This window comes from Lampetra fluviatilis, chromosome 25, assembly GCF_964198595.1.
Source record: "Lampetra fluviatilis chromosome 25, kcLamFluv1.1, whole genome shotgun sequence".
NCBI classification, from domain to species: Eukaryota; Metazoa; Chordata; class Hyperoartia; order Petromyzontiformes; family Petromyzontidae; genus Lampetra; species Lampetra fluviatilis.
Window position 1 is genome coordinate 9,466,928 of NC_136299.1, and position 25,482 is coordinate 9,492,409.

The following is a 25,482-nucleotide window of genomic DNA, read 5'->3' on the forward strand; positions in this document are numbered from 1 at the left end:
ATCCCTACCCAACACCCGCACCCACTCGTACGACCCGCAGCAAAATATTTCCTGGAGGCGGAGACTCGGCGCAAGAGCTTAAATTGCGCGTTCACACCCCGACTCTCCCGCGGTGAGCTTCTCTCCTCCACACACACACAACACGCACAACACAGACGCGCGCGCACTTAACACACCCGCACACTCAGCCACGCAAAGAGTTTAAACAGGCAGACACACACACACGCGCGTGTGTGCTAGACATGGCAACTGCAGTGGTGTACGGATGGCTGGGAGGCCGGGCGATGCTGCGTCTGCCACGCGGCGTCTGCGTGTCGGTGCGCGGGCTGGCGAGCGGCAGCGGTCCCATCGCGGATCGGCCGTACGCCGAGCTCAAAGACATGGCCCTGAACCAGCCAGATGCCTTCTGGGGCCAGGCGGCCAAGGAACGCCTGCGCTGGGAGCGCGCCTTCAACAAGGTGCGCGATTGCGACATGGACGCGGGCCGCATTTCGTGGTTCACCGGCGGTAACATCAACGTGAGCGGTGAGGACCCCAACCCACACACATACACAGCCAGCGCCGCGTGACTCGCACTCGCTCCTGCACTCTCGCACTCACTCCTGCGCTCACACTCGCTCCTGCACTCACACTCACTCGCTCTTGCACTCACCCGCTCGCCCACTCACTCACTATTGCACTCACTCACTCGCTCCTGCACTCACACTCACTCGCGCTCACTCTGCGCTCGCACTCACTCTGCGCTCGCACTCACTCTGCGCTCGCACTCACTCTGCGCTCGCACTCACTCTGCGCTCGCACTCACTCTGCGCTCACACTCACTCTGCGCTCACACTCACTCTGCGCTCACACTCACTCTGCGCTCACACTCACTCTGCGCTCACACTCACTCTGCACGCGTAGCGCGTCACTCATTCAATCCACTCACCGATTCGCTTACCCGCTCACTCACTCGCTCACGTATGCACCCACTCTGTGAGGGTGGGTGCCTGTGTGTGGCCATGCAACCCAAACGGTGGGCCACTCCAGTCTGCGTTCTTTCAACGGAGAAGAAACAGCAACATTCATAAAGCCCTCTTCGTCTTGGTTAAGCAGACCTCGCAACATTGACAATTAGCTCCTGAACCATATTGCTGCCATACGCAAGCAAACAATCCACTAACCCCATCCACACTCTGTGCGCGTGTGAGTGGGTGCATGTGTGCACGGCACTTCTCAACACGAGTGTGAACGGCTCCTGGGCCTCCCGTAGGTCGAATTGGTCTCAAACGAGTTACCTGCTGCGGTGTGCAGACATCGCTACTCCAAGTTGGTGATGTCTACCCCCTCGAGTGCCCTCTAACCCCTCCCCCCCCACGTGTTCCGCGTGCCGGCCTTCATAGGTGCTCGCGAACATCAAACTTGCCCCAACATCCTGTCGAGGCTACAAGGGTGCTCTTTGTCTTTGTGTACGACACATGCGCCAAGAGGCTGTTTTAGGATACACCGAGGAGCTTTGGCTGTTGTGCGTGGGAGTTTGTGTGTGTGTTTAGCTGCCAACGTGTGTACGTACGGATGTGTGTGTGTGTCTGTATGTAGGGACACTTGCCCCAACAGCAGTTGAAGGCTATACGGAGGTTCTCTTTTTGTGTGTGTGGGTGTGTCTCTTTTTGTCTTCATATGATTGGGTGTTGATGGGTGGGTGTGTGCGAATGCGCGTGTGTGTGTGGAAAGGTGTGTCTGTGTGTGTGTGTGGATAGGTGTGTCTCTGTGTGTGTGTGTGGATAGGTGTGTCTCTGTGTGTGTGTGTGGATAGGTGTGTCTGTGTGTGTGTGTGGATAGGTGTGTCTCTGTGTGTGTGTGTGGATAGGTGTGTCTCTGTGTGTGTGTGTGGATAGGTGTGTCTGTGTGTGTGTGTGTGGATAGGTGTGTCTGTGTGTGTGTGTGGATAGGTGTGTCTCTGTGTGTGTGTGTGGATAGGTGTGTCTCTGTGTGTGTGTGTGGATAGGTGTGTCTGTGTGTGTGTGTGGATAGGTGTGTCTGTGTGTGTGTGTGGATAGGTGTGTCTCTGTGTGTGTGTGTGGATAGGTGTGTCTGTGTGTGTGTGTGTGGATAGGTGTGTCTGTGTGTGTGTGTGGATAGGTGTCTCTGTGTGTGTGTGTGTGTGGATAGGTGTGTCTGTGTGTGTGTGTGGATAGGTGTGTCTCTGTGTGTGTGTGTGGATAGGTGTGTCTGTGTGTGTGTGTGTGGATAGGTGTGTCTGTGTGTGTGTGTGGATAGGTGTGTCTCTGTGTGTGTGTGTGGATAGGTGTGTCTCTGTGTGTGTGTGTGGATAGGTGTGTCTGTGTGTGTGTGTGGATAGGTGTGTCTGTGTGTGTGTGTGGATAGGTGTGTCTCTGTGTGTGTGTGTGGATAGGTGTGTCTGTGTGTGTGTGTGTGGATAGGTGTGTCTGTGTGTGTGTGTGGATAGGTGTCTCTGTGTGTGTGTGTGTGGATAGGTGTGTCTGTGTGTGTGTGTGGATAGGTGTGTCTCTGTGTGTGTGTGTGGATAGGTGTGTCTCTGTGTGTGTGTGTGGATAGGTGTGTCTGTGTGTGTGTGTGTGGATAGGTGTGTCTGTGTGTGTGTGTGGATAGGTGTCTCTGTGTGTGTGTGTGTGGATAGGTGTCTCTGTGTGTGTGTGTGGATAGGTGTCTCTGTGTGTGTGTGTGTGGATAGGTGTCTCTGTGTGTGTGTGTGGATAGGTGTGTCTGTGTGTGTGTGTGGATAGGTGTGTCTCTGTGTGTGTGTGTGGATAGGTGTGTCTCTGTGTGTGTGTGTGGATAGGTGTGTCTGTGTGTGTGTGTGGATAGGTGTGTCTGTGTTTGTAGTGGGGAGCGGTAGTGTAGCTCCTAGCGCTACGAACCCAGCGACCCGAGTTCGATTCCCGCTCACGGCCAACACCTGTGACGATGATCTGAACCGGTCATGGGCCTCCCCTAGGTCGACTTAGCCTCAAATGTGTACCTGGCGAGGTGTGTAGTAAACATCGCCACTGGGAAGACAAAGGCGGCCCAGCGTGGTGTTGGCCACCCACCCCCTCGTGTGCCGTGTCGGCCTTAATAGGTGGTCTTGGACTTGCCCCGACAGTGTCCAGGCAATACGGGAGACCTTTGTCTTTGTGTGCAGCTGTGTTTAAGTGTAAAGGTAAAGGTGCAGCCCTGCAATTGCTTGCTCACGCCACTGCTGGCAGAAGGGCTCCCGCGGGCGAGCTCCAGAGAGCCCCTCTAGGAGGTAATTGGCCTACTCTTCCACGGCGACCAGTCTTCGAAGAGGTTGGAGTATCCACACTTTACCCCACCACGTGCAATTTGCCGATCGACTAAGAGTGGTAAAATCATGAGCACCTGTTGGGTGAATAGTGGCAGAGATGCGTGTGAGTTTGTGTCAACGTTTACACAAAAGACAAAGGTTCCGTGTAGCCCTTGGCAGGCTGTTGGGCCAGGTGATTTTAGCAAACAATGACAAAGATCCCCCATATACCCTTAGCGGACTTTTGGGGCAAGTGCTGTTAGCGAGCACCTATGAAGGCCAGAACGGCACACGAGGGGGTGGGTGATCAGCACCACGCCCGACCGCCTTTGTCTCCCCAATGGCGATATTTACTACACACTGCACCAGGCACTCATTTGAGGCTGAGTCGACCTCGGGGAGGCCCAGGACCAGCTCAGATAATCGTCACTGGTGTTGGCCGTGAGCGGGAATCGAACTCGGGTGGCCAGGTTCGTAGCGCAGCGCGCTCACCGCTACACCACCGCTCCCCAATATACACACATACAGAAAAAAAACACGCGCACACACACACAACACACAAGAGTCAACGAACACGCGCGCGCGTGCTAGTCGGAGTGTTTACAGCACAGAGAAGCGGCGCTGTCACACGCGCGAACGCACGCGCGCGCGTTCGCGTGACGAGGAGGAGGAGGAGGGGTTTCAAGCGAACGTTGCCGGGGGAGCAGTGAAGTTGGTGGCGGTGGTGGAGTTGGTTCCTGCAGCTCGCCACCCGGGTTCAACACCCGGCCATGGCCATCGCCCAGTGTGTGCCCCCCCACCGCATCCCCATGGTCGACTCAGTCGTGCACGTTGAACTTCTTTCGCACCGTACGTAGCCGACCGCGCTGCTTAATCGCTGGTGTCTTAAACTTTAACACTGCGTCATTTACAAAATCGGCGTTAGCCACGGTCAATCCACTGCTGGACCAAGACCTCTCGCGAGCCTGAGATGCGGCGGTGTGAAAATTAAAGGCGCAGCCCTGCAACTGCTCGCTCACGCCGCTGCTGGCGGAAAAAGGCCTCCACTAGGAGCCCCCCCCCCCACCCCTTCCCCTCCCCCAGAGGGTGTTTTGGTCTCCTCTTCCACAATGGCCAGACGTCTCGGAAGAGGTGGGAGTAGAACCACACTTTACCCCACCACTCGCGACCCATCTTGTCAACTAACTGTTGCGTACCCACAATGCATGCTGCTGCGTGGACGTGAATATTAACACCGGGGAGACAAAGGCGGTCGTGCGTGTCGGCCGAGTGTGCAATAGGTGCTCGCTAATCAACGCCACTTTGCCCAGTGGTGATGTTTACCAAGGCTTGGAGTGGGAAGTGGATTGAATGAAGTTGGGTCATTGGGTTTAACATGACCCAGTCACGTGCTTGTGCAGCCGGGAGAGAGAGAGACGGCGTGATCAACCGATTTTAATCCTTAAATAAGCAAACAATTTAGCGGCGCGCAAGAGACAGCTCTTAAACACACGCAACTCTACACAATCGTCAGTGACGCTGCGGCCTTGAATAACACACATGTAACAGGCGACGTTTCGGCCAATGACCCTTCCTCATAGCCCCCCCCCCCCCCATTGGAACTCGATGTCTATGTGACTGCCTTGTCGCAAGACGGGCTTACGGTACAATGGGATGAAAGCGCTGCGCCGAATTGGAGCGGGGTGGGGATGTCAACTTGCCGTTCTCGAGACAGCCGCATGGACAGATCCTGAATATTACCCCCCCGTTCGTTACGGATGAATGCATGCCATCAAAAGTTGATAATATAATAATATACAGTAATAACATTATAATATACTGTAATAGTATAATACACAGTCATAATATAATAAACAGTAATAATATACAGTAAAGGATATAAAATACAGTAATAGTACAATAATAATATACCATAAATGCAATTGTTTACACTGGAAACAGAAACCGCAACGTCTAAAAGTACTGCACACCAATACATACAACAAACACGACACGTTCATTATTCAATCGCCGCTTAAATAGTGGGAATGTGGGCGGGGGCAATCAATCGTGGTTGTACCATAGGAATGTGGAATTTCCATCACTGGCTCTGCAGTGCTGTAAACAGGGTGGGGTGTGATGAACAGCACCAAATTGCCTCAATGCGTCCATTGCAGCGGCAGGAATTTTCGCTTGGGGACTTTCTTTTTGAACGTGAGGGCACCAATCTCGAGAAGAGGGGGTGGGCGAAAGACTCAGTGGGGTCTCCAAGGAATCAATGAATGAATGAATGTCCCAAATCAACGCGACTTTTGTCCACACGGGCGAATGTGGCAGCTCGGGCAGGAAACATTCAAATTGGTGTGTGGAGTTACGCTCGCAGCTCGCATCGTGAGCTCCTTTAAGGGACGTCGGTGGTGGCGGTGGTGGTGGAGGTGATGATCGTGGTGGTGGTGATGGTGGTGGTGGCGGCGATGATCGTGGTGGTTGTGCCGGTGGTGGTGGTGGTGGAGGTGGTGATGGTGGTGGCGGTGGTGGTGGTGGTGGCTCATTGCAAACACTCCGGTTGAGAGATGAGCGTGGGAGAGGAACAGCTGAAGACGTTCACGGCCACGGTTGTGAAACGGTGACCCCCAACCAAATAGTATCACATATATTTTTTAATATCCAGCACAGTACTGTTTACGCACATACCGCACATCATATCGAAGGGAAGGGGAGCGGTGGCGCAACGGTTAGCGCCCTACGCTCCGAACCCCGGCGATCCAGAGTTCGATCGACGGCCACCGCTGACGTCAGTGGCGAGTGAACGATGAATCGGGTCCTTTCCACACGACTCGCCCACCTCCGATTTAACGCGTTTGGCGACATACGGTGCAAAAGAAGTTCAACACACACACACACCTTATCTCCCACCCACCCACATCTCACCAAGAAGCCCCACGATCGACCCGGCCACCGCCCCCCCGCCCACGCCGTGTTTCTCACGGGTCAGTGTTGTTGACCGTACTTCACCACTGCAGGTCAATTGCGAGTTGGCACAGCGGGGTGCTGTGAGGGTCAGGACTGGTTCGGGTATCACTCCGCCGCTGATGGACGTGTGCGTGTGTTGAACTTCTTTCGCGCCGTACGTAGCCGTGTCCCGCAATGGATCCCCCCCCCTCTCTCCCCACCCAGAGGGTTGGGTTCGTATTGCAGGGGGCGCCAACCACTGCACCACCGCTCCTGCCCTGGCATTTGTGGCCAAATCCTTTTTTCAGTGAATTTCTGTTTCCCGTGGGAGGAAGTTGCACCCTCAACTCCGCGCAAAGACTGTGTCTCCTTCACAGACTTGCTGTGTTTGCCTTGTCTGAGTAAGTACAGGACTACATTTGCAATGTGCAACATCTTATCTTAAACAGATGTATTTAGCGCCTTAATCCGAGGCGCTTCACAACAACTATAAAAGTGGTGGTGTCGTTACGGTGACAGGAGAACAGGTGGGAGTGGTTAAGGAGTGGTGGAAGTTCCACATTCCTATGACGGGGGCGGGGGGGGTCTCTCCATTGGACAGAAACCGCCGTTCACTTACCCACAAAGTGGTGCTATTTTAGCGACCCCCCGGAGAGATGATGGCCTGGGTCAACCCCCAACGCGGTATTTGAAATGTCACCCTTCTGACTGCGAGCCGCTCTCTCCACCCACCAATCCACCTGGCGGGTCGCTGTTGGTCGCTTGACGTCGTCCAGATGGATGCGAGCCGAAAGGTCTGTGCAACCTGGAGCTTGCACTGCGAGTCGTGACAGGTCCTAGGACGGTGTCCCGACGCCTCAAGCTGATTGATGTGCGCGCCCTCCAGCGTGTCCACGTGTGTCTCCACGCGACTCTCCACGTGTGTCTCCCCAGTGACGCCACCGTGTCTCCCTCGTGTCTCCACGTTACTCCCCCGTGCCTCACCATGTGTATGCCCCATGTTCCTCCCACGGGTCTCCGTGCGGTGGTGTAGCGGTTAGCGCGCTGCGCTACAAACCTGGCGGACCCGACTTTGATTCCCGCTCACGGCCAACACCCGTGACGATTATCTGAACCGGTCCTGGGCCTCCTCCCCTTGGTCGATTCGGCCTCAAATGAGTTCCTAGTGCGGTGTGTAAACATCGCCACGAGGGAGACAAAGTCAGCCGGGCGTGATGCTGGTCACACCTCCCCCTCGTGTCGGCCTTGATAGGTGCTCGCTAACAGCACTTGCCGCAAAGGTCCGTGTGTGTCCCTCGTGTGTGTGTGTGTGTCTCCACGTGTCTGACCCTGTGTTTCCCGCTCGTGTTGTCCCTCTGATAGTGAACTGCTTGGACCGGCACGCGGAGCGGACTCCGAACAAGGTGGCACTCCTGTGGGAGAAGGACACGCCCGGGACCCACGAGAAGATCACCTACAAGTGAGAGGCCTACACGCCACCGTGGTCACACCGCCACCTATACCCCACGGTGGTCACACCGCCACCTACACCCCACCGTGGTCACACCGCCACCTACACCCCACCGTGGTCACACCGCCACCTACACCCCACCGTGGTCACACCGCCACCTACACCCCACGGTGGTCACACCGCCACCTACACCCCACCGTGGTCACACCGCCACCTACACCCCACCGTGGTCACACCACCACCTACACCCCACCGTGGTCACACCGCCACCTACACCCCACCGTGGTCACACCGCCACCTACACCCCACCATGGTCACACCGCCACCTACACCCCACCGTGGTCACACCGCCACCTACACCCCACCGTGGTCACACCGCCACCTACACCCCACCGTGGTCACACCGCCACCTACACCCCACCGTGATCACACCGCCACCTACACCCCACCGTGGTCACACCGCCACCTACACCCCACCGTGGTCACACCGCCACCTACACCCCACCGTGGTCACACCGCCACCTACACCCCACCGTGGTCACACCGCCACCTACACCCCACCGTGGTCACACCGCCACCTACACCCCACCGTGGTCACACCGCCACCTACACCCCACCGTGGTCACACCGCCACCTACACCCCACCGTGGTCACACCGCCACCTACACCCCACCGTGGTCACACCGCCACCTACACCCCACCGTGGTCACACCGCCACCTACACCCCACCGTGGTCACACCGCCACCTACACCCCACCGTGGTCACACCGCCACCTACACCCCACCGTGGTCACACCGCCACCTACACCCCACCGTGGTCACACCGCCACCTACACCCCGTGGTCACACCGCCACCTACACCCCACCGTGGTCACACCGCCACCTACACCCCACCGTGGTCACACCGCCACCTACACCCCACCGTGATCACACCGCCACCTACACCCCACCATGATCACACTGCTGCCACCTACACCCCACCGTGGTCACACCACCACCTACACCCCACCGTGGTCACACCGCCACCTACACCCCACGGTGGTCACACCGCCACCTACACCCCACCGTGGTCACACCGCCACCTACACCCCACCGTGGTCACACCGCCACCTACACCCCACCGTGGTCACACCACCACCTACACCCCACCGTGGTCACACCGCTGCCACCTACACCCCACCGTGATCACACCGCCTCTTTTCAAATGTGCTGATGTGATGTAAAGTTCTCTGAACCGCCCAGGCATATAGGAGGAGAGGCAACTTTATAAAAAATAATTCCCGTTATTTTCAAGTGGCTGCTCTTGCTACTACGTGTCTCTATAAAACATTTATTTGGCGATGCTGCTGCGTTGGCAGTGGCGCACAAACGACTAAACACAAGGCAACACATTCCGTGCAAATAACACCGCCGTGCGTGGCCTTGAAAGGAAAACGAACACAAAGCAGGCGACATTTGGCGCAACGGCTCCTCATCATCGTGCCTGACAGCAGTTTATCTGACGTTCCTGCTGCTGCTGATGATGGTGCTGATTGATGATGATGATGATAATGACGACGACGGCAATGATTATGATGATGATGACGACTGATAACGATGATGACGACGATGATAATGATGACGACGGCAATGATTATGACGATGATGACAATGATGACGATGATGATGATGATGACGACGACGAGGACGGCAATCACTATGATGATGATGACGACAATTATGACGACGAGGGCAATGACTGACGACAATGATGACAATGATGACGATGATGATGACAATGACGACGACGATGACGACGACAAGGCTAACGACGACGCCGCCGTCCGCGTGTCCTCAGGGAGCTGCTGGAGCTCACCTGCCGCATGGCGAACGCGATGCGCTCGCGCGGCGTGAAGAAGGGCGACCGCGTCGCCATCTACCTCCCGTCCAACCCCATCGCCGTCGCCTCCATGCTCGCCTGCGCCCGCATCGGCGCCGTGCACACCGTCGTGTTCGCCGGCTTCAGCGCCGAGGCGCTCGCCGACCGCATCCGCAACGGTGAGACTCGGCCGAACGCGCCGCGACGCACGAACGTAGGCACGAACTTCTTTCGGAAGCCGTGCGTAGCCGACCGTGCTGACCGTACGGGTGATTACGCAACGGAGGACCGCAGAGCTCGGGCAATTGTTGGTAGCGCCGGTTCGTCCGTGGCTCCTCGACGCGCTGCTGAGCCCTCTAAACATAACATCATCTGGACGACGCCTCCCGGCGGTGGCGGGGGCAGTGGGTGGACGCATTCGCCCGGCAGCAGTAGACGGGTCGCGGCCAACACCCGGTCGACCGTCTCTCCGCAGCGAACTGCGAGACCGTGATCACGACCGTCGGCAGCGACCGCGGCGGCAGGCGGGTGGAGCTGAAGGGGGTGGTGGACGAGGCGGTGCGAGCGTCGCCCTGCGTCAAGCGCGTCTTCCTGGCCGGCGGCGACGAGGCCAAGAAGCGCGCGGGGCCCCTGGACATCCCCCTGGAGGAGGTGAGCGAGCGGGCCCCTCTTGCGGCGGTCTCGTGACTCGTGACGGGTCGTTCTGTGACGTCGGTGGCGTGCCCGGAGACGACAGATCAGTGGGGGGGAGGGTGGTCGTCTCACAGAGCAGAGTACTGCTCGGGGTGACGCGACCGCCACCCGACACTCGATTACAAACACCGCCTAACAGGCACCCAGCCACACCGCCTGACAGACACCCACCCACACCGCCTGGCAGACACCCACCCACACCACCTGACAGACACCCACCCACACCGCCTAACAGGCACCCACCCACACCGCCTGACAGACACCCACCCACACTGCCTGGCAGGCACCCACCCACACCGCCTGGCAGGCACCCAGCGACACCACCTGGCAGACACTCACCCACACCGCCTGGCAGACACTCACCCACACCACCTGGCAGACACTCACCCACACCACCTGGCAGGCACTCACCCACACCACCTGGCAGACACTCACCCACACCGCCTGGCAGGCACTCACCCACACCACCTGGCAGACACTCACCCACACCACCTGGCAGGCACTCACCCACACCACCTGGCAGACACTCACCCACACCACCTGGCAGACACTCACCCACACCACCTGGCAGACACTCACCCACACCGCCTGGCAGACACTCACCCACACCACCTGGCAGGCACTCACCCACACCGCCTGGCAGACACTCACCCACACCACCTGGCAGGCACTCACCCACACCACCTGGCAGGCACTCACCCACACCACCTGGCAGACACTCACCCACACCACCTGGCAGGCACTCACCCACACCGCCTGGCAGACACTCACCTACACCACCTGGCAGACACTCACCCACACCGCCTGGCAGACACTCACCCACACCACCTGGCAGGCACTCACCCACACCGCCTGGCAGACACTCACCCACACCACCTGGCAGGCACTCACCCACACCACCTGGCAGACACTCACCCACACCGCCTGGCAGGCACTCACCCACACCACCTGGCAGGCACTCACCCACACCACCTGGCAGGCACTCACCCACACCACCTGGCAGGCACTCACCCACACCGCCTGGCAGACACTCACCCACACCACCTGGCAGGCACTCACCCACACCACCTGGCAGGCACCCACCCACACCGCCTGGCAGACACTCACCCACACCGCCTTGCAGGCACCCACCCACACCGCCTGGCAGGCACTCACCCACACCACCTGGCAGACACTCACCCACACCGCCTGGCAGGCACTCACCCACACCACCTGGCAGACACTCACCCACACCACCTGGCAGACACTCACCCACACCACCTGGCAGGCACCCACCCACACCGCCTGGCAGGCACCCACCCACACCGCCTGGCAGGCACTCACCCACACCACCTGGCAGACACTCACCCACACCACCTGGCAGGCACCCACCCACACCACCTGGCAGGCACCCACCCACACCGCCTGGCAGACACTCACCCACACCGCCTGGCAGGCACCACACCACCCACCACGTGTCACAACCACCAAGCTGCAGGCAACACAACGACCGAACCACCACGTGACACCGACCACCTCGCTATCACTTTCGCTGTTGGCTTCGTTGTTGTTGTTGTTGTAATTATCCTCAACTTTTGATGTTGTCCATCATCATCATTGTCATCATAATTATTATCATTGACATACTCATAATCCTCATCATCATAATCATTGTTGTCTTCATCATCATCCTCATCATAATCACCATTGTTGTAACCACCAATATCATTATCATCACCGTCGTCATTGTCGTTGTAACCACCACCATCATCACCATTACCATCATCATCACCGTCACCATCGTCATCGTCGTTGTAACCATCACCACCATCATCGTCATCGTAACCAACACCATCACCATCATCATCACCGTCACCATCGTCATCGTCGTTGTAACCACCACCACCATCATCATCGTCACCGCCACCATCGTCATTGTAAACACCATCAACCATCATCACCATCGCGTTGTCGTGTCGCACGGACAGGACCTGGCGAAGCAGAAGACGTCGTGCGCGCCGGAGGTGATGGACAGCGAGGACCCCCTCTTCCTGCTCTACACCTCGGGCAGCACGGGGAAGCCCAAGGGCCTGGTGCACACGCAGGCCGGCTACCTCCTCTACGCTTCGCTCACCCACCAGGTGGGCGCTGACACCCCGCCGCTTGCGCTCCTCGCTCGACGTTGCGTGCGGGCCGCTGGCTCGGCCGCAGTAGGCGGCACGCGGCTGGCGGTTGAGCACAGTCGTAGCAAGAGGTATACTGGACGTGGTGCGCCGGGCGTGAAAAATGTTCTCGCTGCGGTTGTCCACGCATAAAAACAGCGTGATGGGGGGGGGTGAAGAGAAAAACTACAGCAAAGTGATTTAATAATCCAGAATGTGCCGAATCAAGCTGAGCAAATTTCATCCTGGTTAGAGCTATGCCTGGTGGTGGGGGGGGTGCGGGAGACGTGGGTTGAAGGGATCGGCGGATGAATCCTTGCAATGTCCCCCTCCGTCACCTCTCTCCCGTGCCCCCTTCCCGCACCGCCCCCGGCCCAGTTCGTGTTTGACCACCGTGAGGGCGACGTGTTCGGCTGCGTCGCGGACATCGGCTGGATCACGGGGCACAGCTACGTGGTGTACGGACCCCTGTGCAACGGGGCCACCACCGTGCTGTTCGAGAGCACGCCCGTGTACCCCGACCCCGGTGAGTTCCACCCTCCTGACCTCCTGAACTCCTGACCCCTCACCCTCCTGACCTCATGAACTCCTGACCTCCCACCCTCCTGACTTCCCACCCGCCTGACCTCATGAACTCCTGACCTCTCACCCTCCTGACCTCCCACCCTCCTGACTACCCACCCTCCTAACCACCTGACCTACTGATCTCCTCCCACCCTCCTGACCTCTCACCCTCCTGACCTCTCACCCTCCTGACCTCTCACCCTCCTGACCTCCCACCCTCCTGACCTCCCACCCTTCTGAGGTGGGATAATTTTTTCATTGATGGGAGGCAAGAGGTTGCCAACCCACAAATGAAAATGTAATACAGGCCCTGAACTTTGGAATTGCAATGCTTTTACTGCGATGATGATGATGATGATTATTATTATGGTTATTGTAGACGAGCCTTTGGCCCATCCAAGGACGGGTGTATTGCAGTAAATCTGAAACTTGCAAGCGAAAAGCAGACCGCGACGTGATACTCATTGCATCAATTCGTGTGTGCAATTTGTAAGGCCGCGGTGACACAGACCTATTTCATTTAAAGGTTATAATCCCTTGTTCATCACGACGTCCTTTTTACTTCGATGTCTCAACAGCGTTACGGAGATCACGTGACGTGAGGGTTCTGCCTTTGTAGTGAGGGTTGAGTTGACGCCGAGGATGGGGGAGGAGGCGCCTCGCCCCCCCCCCCATGTGGAGTGACGTCAGCCGCAAATTATTATTTATGGGGGGGGGGTGTCCATTTGGAGGACGTCACCCACTCATGAATATTAATGAGGGGGAGTCCTCCATATCGAGTGACGCCACCCGCTCATGAATATTAATGAGGGGGGCTGGTCGATGTGGAGTGACGTCACGAGCGTTAAGGACAGACATTGCTGGGTGATTACAGTAGGTATATGCTAGTGTATGGGGTGGATTGTGGTGATGATAACGACGGTGGTAACAAGGATGATGAGGATGGTGATGGTGAATGAAAACGATGATTGTGATGATGAATTAGTAGACAATAGTGATGATAATGACAATACAAAGCTTAGTGATGTATGTATGTTGAACTTCTTTTCGCACCACACATAGCCAACCGTGCCAATGATGATTCTGACATAATAACGATGCTCGTCATGATGATGATTTGAGGACGTGGACAGTTTTGATGACGACGACGACGATGATGATGAAGAAGCCACCGGCGTAGAGATTACGATCAGAACCGTGACGACAGTAACAGCGATGCAACGTTGACCGCGACGACGACGACAAGATTGCCGCCGCCGCCACCACCGACGGCAAGGACGCCGACGCTCACGTTCCCTGTCCGCAGGCCGCTACTGGGAGACCGTGCAGCGCCTGCGCATCAACCAGTTCTACGGCGCGCCCACTGCCATCCGCCTGCTCATCAAGCACGGCGACAAGTGGGTGCACAAGTACGACCGCTCCTCCCTGCGCATCCTCGGCTCGGGTGAGTCGCCCGTGCCAAGGGGTTGGTCGGTCAGCGGTGGTTTTCGCGGCGAGTCGTCCGAGCCGATGGGCTCCGGCGCAAGCCCCCCCCCCCCCCTCCGGTTTTCCTACGGTTGGTCGGCACGCGGCGACGAATCGCCGCTCCCGCACTCCGAAGATTTGCTGCTGTCGTAGAGTGCGGTCGTGTCGCTACGGTTCTCTGTGGTGAAGTGCAATGTCTTTGAAAACAATGGCGCTGCTACGCCTCTCGAAATTAAATTAACCATGAGCCGCTCGCGTGTTCCCAGATTCAGCAGTGAGCGGAACCCCACCGTGCAACTTGCACACGTCTCGGAACGGGAAAGGGTTAAGCGCTTTCACCTGCGTTGCCCGCGGCGCTGACTGGCGATTGTGACCGATGTGTTCGCAGTGGGCGAGCCGATCAACACGGACGCGTGGGAGTGGTACCACAAGGTGGTGGGAGAGGGGCGGTGCGCGCTGGTGGACACCTGGTGGCAGAGCGGTGAGTCGCCCGGGGACGGGAGATGGAGTGCCGGCCGCGGCGGGGGGCAGCGGAGCGACTGACGATGGAGAGACGGGAGAAGGGACGGAGGGAAAAGAGAGATGGGCGGACAGACAGGATGTCGTAGAGACAACGGGGCAGAAGGATGGGGGGTTGAAAGGATAGGAGAGGGAGATAGAAGGCCAAGAGAGACGGAGGGTATGTTATAGAGACAGAGGGACAGAATGATGGGGGCACAGATATGGGGGGAATGGAAATATGGGGGGGGGGGGGGGGGTACAGAATAACAGAGACACAAGCACAGATATATGGAGAGAGAAGGAGAGAGGGAATAAAAAAAACAGAGACAGGGACAGAATGAGAGAGTATGATGCCAGTGGATGGATCATGGGCGACGACGACGACGACGACGACGACGACGACGACGACGACGATGATAACGATGAAGAATTACCTTAGCCGGTGTCATCGTGTTCTTGTAATCACCGTTTGTCTTGGCGCTACCGCCCTTGCGCATCGCCCAGAGACCGGAGGAATCTGCATCAGCCCCCGGCCCTCAGAGCCCAATGCGGAGATCATCCCGGCCATGGCCATGAGGCCCTTCCTGGGAATCCAGCCGGCGCTGTTGGACGACAAGGTGAGACCCGGGTGGGCGGGGGGGGGGCAGGAGAGGCAGGTGGATGCACAGGATTGGTGGATCACGCAAAGATGGAAGCGTTCGCCCTTAATGCGCCCGACCTCGCCGGGTCTCCCAAGGTTAAGCAGGCTTTTAGCCTGGTTAGCACTCGGACGGGAGGATTTGTGGCAATACTAGGTTGTTGGAGCCTTGGACTCCGAAGCGGCCTGGAGATTGCAGTCGAGCAGTGTGGATTCTTAAATCGATCTGTGCAGAACGTTGAGTAGTTTTTTTCCGTGCGTGTGTGTGCCTCTTTGCGCGCGTGCGCGTACGTTGCTGTCACCCGCGGTTCGATTCTCGCTCGCTCGCCCAACACCGACGAATATCTGACCCAGCCCTAGGCCTCTCTCAGCCTTAAACGAGTACCCAGCGCGGTGCGTGACCACTGCCAACTGGGGAAACAAAGGCGGCCGGGCCTGGTAATTCCGGCCTCAACGCGAGCTCGCCTTGCGACGCTTGGACCCCAGCGGTACCCGTTGAAGACTACCTCGGCGGAACCTTTTGCATGCCGCTGCTGCTGCCGTGTGACCTCCGCCAGGGCAAGGTGGTGAGCGGCAACGACGCCAACGGAGCTCTGTGCATCGCGCAGCCCTGGCCCGGTATGGCACGCACCATCTACGGCGACCACAAGCGCTTTGTGGAGACCTACTTCAAGGCGTACCCGGGTGAGCTCGCGCGCGCGACGCCGCCGCCGCGTCTCAGCGGCGTCTCGGCGGCGGTGGGCGGTGACCTCTGGTCGCTCTGCGGGAGCGGCGGGAGAGCGGGTTGCGCTGTCGCGGTCGGTCTCGCCGCGTTTTCCGCTTTGCGGCGTGGGAGCGGTGTTGCTTCTGGACTTGTCGTTGGCGTCATCGCTGTCAGAATCGGCGGCAGTTGGCGTCGGTATTGCTGGGCGCTGTCATTGGCAGCAGCATCGGCAACATAATCATCGCCATCGTCAGCGGCATTGTCATTGTCACCGTCGGCAAAAGCAGCATCACCATTACCATCTTCAACATTGGCATCCTCATCATCAGCAGCAACAGCATCGCCATCGCTATCACCACCGCAAGCAGCATTATCATCAGCATCATCGGCAGGATGAGGAGGAGCAGCATCTCATCACCATCATGATCACCATCATCATAATCGTCTGGTTAATACAGATGCTAATGGACAGTAGTGGGTATCATCATTAGCATCATCAATCATCATCATCATCATCGCGAGCGCTCCTAACACTTGCACTACTGCGATCATCATTGTCATCGTCATCATCGTTATCATCTGCAGCAACAGCAGCAGGAGCATAGTTGTTTCCGCCGCGCTAACCATCGTGCCACCACTCGCCGCCCAGGCTTTTACTTCAGCGGTGACGGCGCGTACCGCACCAAGAAGGGCTACTACCAGATCACCGGCCGCATGGACGACGTCATCAACATCAGCGGGCACCGGCTGGGCACCGCCGAGGTGGAGGACGCCATGGTGAGAGCGGGCGGCGGGGCGGTGGGCTGGGGCCGCGGGTGTCACGGCGGCGAGATGTTAACTGCCTCGCCTGGTACGCAGGAGGTCGTAGGTTCTATCCCGACCCTGATGCCTGCTGCTGTATATTTGGAGCTTGTGTGTCTCTCTCTCCCCCGTGGATTCTTCACCGGGTCCTCCAGCTATTCACCTCACAATTAGAATCGACACGCGTTTTAGATCCTTTGGCTGCTCTAAATTTCCACATCATAAGCCGCTTTATTGAGCTATCATTTGTGGCCAGGCCGCTTCTGAAAAAGAGCTATGCGGCTCAGTGGGGCCTTACCTGGTAAAATAATACAAAATAGATGAACAGTTTAGTTTGAGTGTCCGGACCCCGTCGGGTGCGATGGGACGATCCGTGGTGGATGCTCGCGCTCGGGGTGGCCACGCACGATTCGTCGACGTGTCAATCACAATCCGGTCTTGGTCCCACGCTCCGTCTCCTGGGATGGGCCGACGCGTGAGACCGTCTCCTCTCTCGAGCTTTCGCCACGCACTACCGCGGGCGTCTTCGGCAAGTTTGAAGCGCTTTGCTTGGAAGCACTTTGGCTCCCGTTGTTGGGTGCGCGATTTCCAGCGTGTATCCCGAGCACGGTGATCAGACCCGGATCGTTAGCTCCACACACCCACGTGTCGTTTCCCTCTCTCCTTGTTCCAGAAGTCTCTCGCGAAAGAAAAGTTAACGTGATCGCAACAGACCATCGTCCAAACAGCGCTCGGGCGGTAACGGTTTCGCGAGCGCAGGACGTTCGCCAGACCGACGTTACAATTCGCGGTTCGGTTTCGTGGTCAGACCGCGTGGACAAAGTAAACAAAAGCTGTCGAATAATAAATCGATTTTTTTGGCTGCGCCGGGTGGAGGAGGGGCATACGAGACGCACTGGCATCTGACTCAAGCGATCCGACCAAAACAAATTGAATAGGATTAAGATCAATTTTTAATAAAATAAAGAAATAGATTTTGTTTTTGTTATGATTTTTTTTTGACTGACTCTTCCGTCTGTGCCCAGGGCGAGCACCCGGACGTGGCGGAGACGGCCGTCGTCGGATGCCCCCACGACATCAAGGGGCAAGGTCGGCGACGGGCGTGGGACGGACAGCAGATTGGGGATCCCAACAGCCTTCATGCTCCCCCCACACACCAGTTGTACACCAGTGGTGCACGTGACACACCAGTGGTGCACGTGACACACCAGTGGTGCACGTGACACACCAGTTGTGCACGTGACACACCAGTGGTGCACGTGACACACCAGTGGTGCACGTGACACACCAGTTGTGCACGTGACACCTGCCACTGTGGCAGTGCCACACCAGAGGCGTCTAGTTTGGCTGGCATGGAATAAAAACCACAGCCCCCCCACCCCACCGCCCCCCCCACGCCCCATCCAATCCCCCCCCCCGCCCTCTTTGCAGCCTGACACCCGGGCCCCCCCCTCCGGCCCCAGTACATTATGAATGCCCAATGGATATACTCGCCTCCGCCATAGGAATGAGGAATTTCCACCACCGACTCAGGGCTGTGATTATCGCTGCTTCAATGCTCATTTGAGCAGGATATCACGTTCACTTTAGACTCTCCCCCGAACCACCAAACACTCGGGTCAAGGTTCGAGTGCTCCTTTTTGTGCACGCCACTGCACTGATCACCCAACGATCCATCTCATCCAATGCCCCCCCCCCCACCCCTTCACTGGGCTCTCCCCCCACAGGAGCTTACGCCTTCGTGATCCTGAAGGAGAGCATCAAGAAGCCGGAGGATAAGATCGTCGCCGACATCCGCAACATCATCGCCACCAAGATCGCCAAATACGCCGTGCCCGACAACATCCTGGTGAGCAAGAAACAAAAAACCCGGCCGGCGGCCACGCGACTCGGCGCGGCCTGGCAAGGGGAGAGTGTAGACGGGGCGGGGAGGGGGGAGGCACGGATGTTCGTACGTATGCATGTTGAATTTCTTTCGCACCGTACGTTGCCAACCGTGCCAATCGGAGGTGCGGGCGGAGGAGGGGGGGGGTGAAGGACAAGCTATACAGGAAAACCAGTTCGAGAGCAATTAGTTTTTTTTATAACCTAGATAATTAGAAAGTACAGAGGAGGAGTACAGTAGAGCAAAGAGATTCTGCTGCAGTGGCCCCCCGCCGGCCACGGCGGTGCAGGTCCCACGACGTGTCGGCGGGTGACGAACGTTTTACGGGGCAAACGCGTCCGGCGTCGTACGCGTCGTCAACGACGATGGCTCTGCAGGCAGCGATTACAGATACTGGTGGGGTGGGGGGGGTGGGGGCGTGGGGGTTGACGGCACGGCTGACGAGACCACTCGGTCGCGGCCATTCGGTTTTGGGGAATATCTCATCGTGGCCGTCATCGGCGTCGCCCCAGTCCACGGTCCACCGACCCACCCACCCCTCACGCACGCTGGATTTGTCTCTCCGTCCTCTCTGGCGATTTCCCCCCACCCCCCACCACCTCCTCCGAACTTTGGCTGCTACTCCCTCGCTAGGCTTGACCACACCGATCGTGCCGAGCTGTTACGGGGTGAGCCATCAGGGGGATGGGATGTCCTCGCCTTTTTGAGGCCTCATATCTTCGATTGAAAACTCACTTTTTTTGCACACTTTTATTGAAATGTCCTTGTTGTCTGTTAATATTATTTCAACTCTTTGGCCCTTAATATCTTCGGATCTACGGAGCCTGACAAGCCGACGATATTTTTTATTCTTGAAAACTCATTTCTTTAAAACTGCTTTTTGAGTTGCGTTTCTTATCCTTCCCCGCACCTCCGATTAGCAGTTGGCTACATACAGTGCGAATGAAGTTCAGCATACATACAGCGCCGAGGCAAAGTGCCCTTTCTAAGTCCCAGGGCTCGGATCCAAATGGAACACTTGGATTTCAAGCCCGGGCCAAAAAGGCCCCAACCGCCGATCCCCTACCAAGCCCCCTCTCTGCCACCCCCACCCTCTCCCTGACAACTCCAAAACTTTCCCCCAACAGATTTCTTCAAAATGTTGTTTTGTTTCTTAAAAGAAAGTCGAACGCAGATTAGCCTACCGCAAACACATTTACATTGGCTTGAAAAAAGGGCGCGCTGAATGCGATTTTGACACTCGAGTGCAAATGAGAACACGGGGCCGGAGGGCGATTTACTTGCGCGGGAAGGAACAGAGGAGCATTTCTCGCCGTGCCACCCTCCTCCCCCCCGCCGCGGGCTCAAATCGGTCGGTCTGCAACCGGTGTGTTTGGCAAGAGGTCAAAGTGCACTTTCTCCAGCCCGCCCGCCGCTGAGGCAAAGGGGGGCTGGCTGCGTGCGGCAAAGCCGTCGCTTTGTTGTCGTGAATTGCGGTTCGGCTGCTCAAGAGGGCACGATCTGTTTGACGAGCGGCGCCGTAAATCCTGCACAGGCCCTAAAAAGTGCAACCTCTGAGGTCACGGAATTGACGGAGCATCGGCCCGGATTTGCTGCTCGACTCTCTCGCCACTCTCTCGACTTCTCTCCACACTCCTCCCTCTCCTCTGTCGTCTCTTACCTCTGGCCACTCATCTCTCACTCGGCTCCTCTCCACGCACTCTCCTACCTTTCCCGTTTCAACTTGCTCTATCCCACGTCTCTATGTACGTATGTCGAACATCTTTCGCACCGTGCGTAGGCAACCGCGAACGCTCCTAACTTCCCCCCATCTTCTCTCGCTACTTCCCCTCCGCACACTCTCACACCTCAACCCCCCCCCCTCCCCCCGCTCACCCCTCTCTGCATTCGTGTTGGCTCATGGCAAACTTGAATATCTAACGTTGCAAATAATATCCAGCACCATGGGTTTTGCACCAAGAGACCACTCTTGGTACAGCAATCGTGGGACGTTACTAACTTACACCATCACGTCCGGCCTCGCAAAGATGTGGTGACGTAATAGCTTGGTGCAAATTTGCCGCGGCGTAACGTGGGGGTGTGAACCATAAGGGAAAACTGCTGCGGCGTCTTCACATTCAGTTGGTCACACGTCTAACGCCGCTGAGAGATGGTGTCTTGGGCACTGGTGGGGGAAGTTCGTTGGGATTGAACGGTCCGTCGAAAGTTACTTAGAGCGCCCACGGGCGTCTAGAGTGGATAAGCAGCGCTGTGGGGGCCGATAGGCTAACTTATCGGTTCCACAGATCAGTGGTTTCTTTTGTTATTGTAATTTCACGTCGTGAACTCTCAAACGAAAGCCTCATTCGTTGCAAGTGGTGGAGCGGTTCACGCGCAAACATTCTCCCAGACAAACGTACGTACGTGCAGATTAGCTGCTTGTATTATTGATACGTTTAACGTGCCTTTGTGTGCCGGCTCTGTGTGAAGTGTCCATTGCAATCAGGATTTGAGCGACCATGACTCCCAGCCATGGCTACATCAGTAGCGAGTGATATTTGAACCGGTTCTAGGATCCCCCCCCACCACCACCACCACAACCCCCCTTGACCAACCTGCACTGACCAGCGACGCAACGGTGGCGAGAGGTCACGGGGTCGATCCTGACCTTGGACACCTGTATATTTCGAGTTGGCATGTTCTCCCCGTGGTCGTGTGAATTTTTCTCTGGGTCTTCCGGTTTTTCCCTCCACATTTAGCGACGTGCGTTTAGAGTATTTGGCTGCTATAAATTTCCACGCGATGGTAAGCCAGGCCGCTTGGGAAAAAGAGCTGAGCTCAGTGGGCCTTACCTGGTTAAATAAAATATCGTTTATAGTTTATTTTAGAATGGTCAAGTATGGTCTAACATTGACCTTTCTTCAGCAATGCCGGTAATTATCATTATTATTATTCCCTGGTCCAACAACAGCTGATCTTCCTGCACATGGGTTAAATTTGAACGCGACTTTCAGGGCACAAATGAGTCGGTCTGGCTTTTTCCAGCAACGCCGCCTGTTCTGCCCATCAATTACGATGTTAATTTGATGAATTAGGGTACACACACTCAGCCGTTGGAATAGTTACAACAACAATGATAACAAGCTTTGCAAAGGGTTCAGGTGTCACTCGTCAACTGATGTTAACTCTGGCCGGAAATGGAACTCGGGTCGCTGGGTTCATAGTACGGTTATTAAAATAGTTTTTTACCATTACCCATAACCCCAATTTGTTTTGTTCATGAGGTCACAAACCGCTGTCCGGTTTGCCACACACGGACGCCTTTGTGGCGAGATTTTAACGACCTCGAATGGTTATCAGGAGGTTGTGGGTTCGATCCTGACCCTGACACCTATATATTACGAGTTTTCATGTTCTCCCAACGGTTTTTCCCCGGCTTTTCCCTCCACATTTATAAACATGCATTCAGAGTATTTGGCTGCTATAAATTTCCACACGGTAAACCACTTTGGTTGAGCTATCATTTGTGGCCAAGTTGCTTCTGAAAGAGAGCTAATGTAGCTCAACGATGTCTTAGCTGGTAAAATAAAAATATTTTTTTTGTTTTACGTGTTTAAAAAAAACATTTAACTTTTTTTTAAAACCGAGAACTGCTTGTCCCTTGCGCGCGCGCGTGTCTGTGTGTGTGTATGTGTGTGTGTGGGGAGCGGTGGTGTAGCGGTTAGCGCGCTGCGCTATAAACCAGTGACGATTATCTGAACCGGTCCTGGTCCTCTCCTAGGTCGACTCAGCCTTAAATGAGTACCTGGTGCGGTGTGTAAACATCGCCACTGGGGAGACAAAGGCAGTCGAGCGTGGTCCTGGCCACCCACCCCCTCGTGTACCGTTCAGGCCTTCATAGGTGCTCGCTAACAGCACTTGCCCCTACAGTCTGTTAAGGCTATACGGGGGATCTTTGTTTTATCTTTGTGTATCTGTGCAACTGTCAGCAGAGGAAATAGCTGTTCTGTTCTCTTTCCTCTCTGCGTTTCCACTCATTGGCAGACACATCTGCTGGGCAGATGATTGTACATTTTGGGAAGAAAATAATTACCAGAGCCAACGTTTCTAACATTGAATAATAACAAATCTAAAAGTGATGAATTTACAGCCGTTTCTCAATTCTACTGCTAGATGAAGCCCCCCCCCCCCATCGTTATTCAAACATAGTGGTGGTGATTATAAAGATCATTCACTTAATTTACACATTGATGCCTCACAGCATGAAATGCCCGGGTTTGATTCAGAACTTGGGAGCCTATCTGTGTGGAATTGGTAGATCCCCCCCTGTTCTACAAAGGGAGTGAGTGGACGTTGTTCATTCTACCCCTGTTCTGTAGAGTGAGAATGAGTGAGTGAAGTTTTTATTCTCTCCCCCTGTTCTTCACGAGTTTCCTCCCGGGTTCTCCGGTTTCCTTTCAATGCTAAAACATAAACATAGAATGTAACCGGTATTGCCCAAACATCCCAAAGCTGAAAGAATTACCTCCAAACTACTCATTTGGGGATCGCACGCGACACACAGCCGCTGTAAAAAAATTTAGTCGGATTCTCCTGAGACTGGGTGAAGATTTTCCTGGCTAAACAAGCATAATCATAAAAAATATATAAATATAACAATAGGTTTTACCCTATCTGGCCAGAATAAAACAGTTGTATCTTGATTTGAAGCTTTTGTGACTGCCGAAATCCATATCCTTTGGTTCTTTCGGTAAAGTCACGTACGTAGAAAAAATAATAGATCGCGACGTTTCGATCGCAACAACAAGCGACCGTCTGACGTCTGAAGAGTATAAAACAGTTGTGTTAAGATGTTAAAACATCAAACCGAATCCTTTTACAAGGAATCATGTGTTGCATTAACCACATCTACTTGTGGTGAACGTGCAAACAAAAAAACGTGCTCTGGTAGTATATGCATACATATGAATATATATATCACTCTGTGAAAGTCACCCCACACCGAAAATGAGAACGCAAGCAGCCGGAGTCAAATTCCTCGTTCACGTGAAAGACGGAGGCCACGACCGCGGAGTCCCCGCTAACCACGTGGCCTCGCACGCGCCTCCTGGGGGCCCACCCCACGGGGGCCCACCCCACCCCACCCCACCAGGGGCCCACCCCACCGGGGGCCCACCCCACCCCACCGAGGGCCCACCCCACCCCACCGAGGGCCCACCCTCGCCAACAGGGCCGATAACACTGGTCAACACACTTTTTCTGGAATAAGGTATTCCAACGGTTTCAAGGTAATTTTGGGGCGCTGATTCCAAATCTGGCATCAGTTTTTGTCTATCACATCAGGTTTTTGAGATATCAAATATTGCATTTTCAATAAAAACTGCAGAAGAAAAATATTAAATAAATGTGGATATCTACATAAAATTATATTATAAACACACTATCCTAAAAATACAGCACCATAGTTTAACACCAAAGCAGTCACTGACTCGCAACAACTTGCAATCATAAGTCACAGAATTAATTTCGGGTAAAATCAATGAAAATGGGGGTATGCCGATAGCATAAAAATGAGATGTGATAGAGCAAATCTGAGATCAGATTTGGAATCGGCACCCTGAAATTAGTCTAAAACAGCTGCAAAAGTCCAGGCCAGAAAAATATGTTTTTTTTTGTTGACCAGTGTTATTCTTTTCTCGCCGCCTCCGTCCCATGGCCACTGGCCATTGACAGCTCCAAGTGGCCACTCATTGTTTGGGGGGCACAAAGTCTTGGCACGATTTTTCGTATTGTTTCTTTTTTAAGCGGCCGTTTGTAAATGCGGCTTTCCGTGGGACGGGAGTGCACGCGTCATGGCAAAGAACTGGCACTTGATTAAATTCCTGTCGTAGATTTCATAACCCTGCGTGGATGTGTTTGTGTGTGTGTGCAATGCTGCGCTACAAACCCGGTGACCCCCGAATTCGATTCACGGCCAAGAGCAGTAAACGATTATTTGAATCGGGCCTGGGCCTCGCCTAGGTCGACTCGGCCTCAAATGAGTAACTGGTGCGGTGTGTAAACATCGCCACTGAGGAGACAAAGGCGGCCGGGCGTGACTCTGGACCCCCAACCCTTCGCGTGCCGTGCCGGTCTTCATAGGTGCTCGCTAACAGCACTTGCCCCAACAGTCTGTTAAGGCTACAGGGGGAATGTTTGACTTTGTTGTTTTTACGCGTGTGCATGCGTTTTGACGTCGTTGTGTGTGTGGTTTTTTTTGGCGTAGGCCAGCAACACCTGGGCGCACACCACGTGAGTCATTGCGTGTTTTGACGTCGCCGTGCGTCCCTGTGTCCGCGTGCCACCAGGTGGTGAAGCGCCTGCCCAAGACGCGCTCCGGGAAGATCATGCGCCGTCTGCTCCGCAAGATCGCCGCCAACGAGGCCAAGGAGCTCGGAGACCTGACCACCCTGGACGACTCGGACGTCATCCAGGAGATCGTCAACGGTCACAACGAGCTGCAGAAGAAGTCGAAGAAGTGATCGCGTCGCCCTGACGACAACCCTTCCCCACCCCGACCCCGCCAGTGCTCCTCAACCTCACACTACAAGCGCTTATCACACTCACA

The 25,482-nt window shown here is 55.6% G+C and overlaps 1 protein-coding gene across 1 annotated transcript; it reads left to right on the top strand.

Moving 5' to 3' along the window:
* The first annotated feature begins 242 nt into the window (after positions 1-242).
* Positions 243-25,396, top strand: ACSS1 (acyl-CoA synthetase short chain family member 1). Its single transcript, XM_078868405.1, has 14 exons — positions 243-525; positions 7,562-7,658; positions 9,487-9,686; positions 9,983-10,158; positions 12,168-12,320; positions 12,720-12,867; positions 14,212-14,349; positions 14,758-14,850; positions 15,375-15,487; positions 16,065-16,191; positions 16,860-16,987; positions 18,037-18,100; positions 18,739-18,860; positions 25,223-25,396. Exons 1-14 carry the CDS (start codon positions 243-245, stop codon positions 25,394-25,396), a joined length of 2,016 nt encoding a protein of 671 aa, XP_078724531.1.
* Positions 25,397-25,482: the final 86 nt, after the last annotated feature.

Excerpts from the sequence above, each read along its gene's own strand:
- ACSS1 (XM_078868405.1), top strand. The coding sequence starts at position 243 with ATGGCAACTGCAGTGGTGTACGGATGGCTGGGAGGCCGGGCGATGCTG. Across the intron at positions 526-7,561 it reads CGGTAACATCAACGTGAGCG|TGAACTGCTTGGACCGGCAC; the intron begins GTGAGGACCCCA and ends TCCCTCTGATAG. Across the intron at positions 9,687-9,982 it reads CGCCGACCGCATCCGCAACG|CGAACTGCGAGACCGTGATC; the intron begins GTGAGACTCGGC and ends GTCTCTCCGCAG.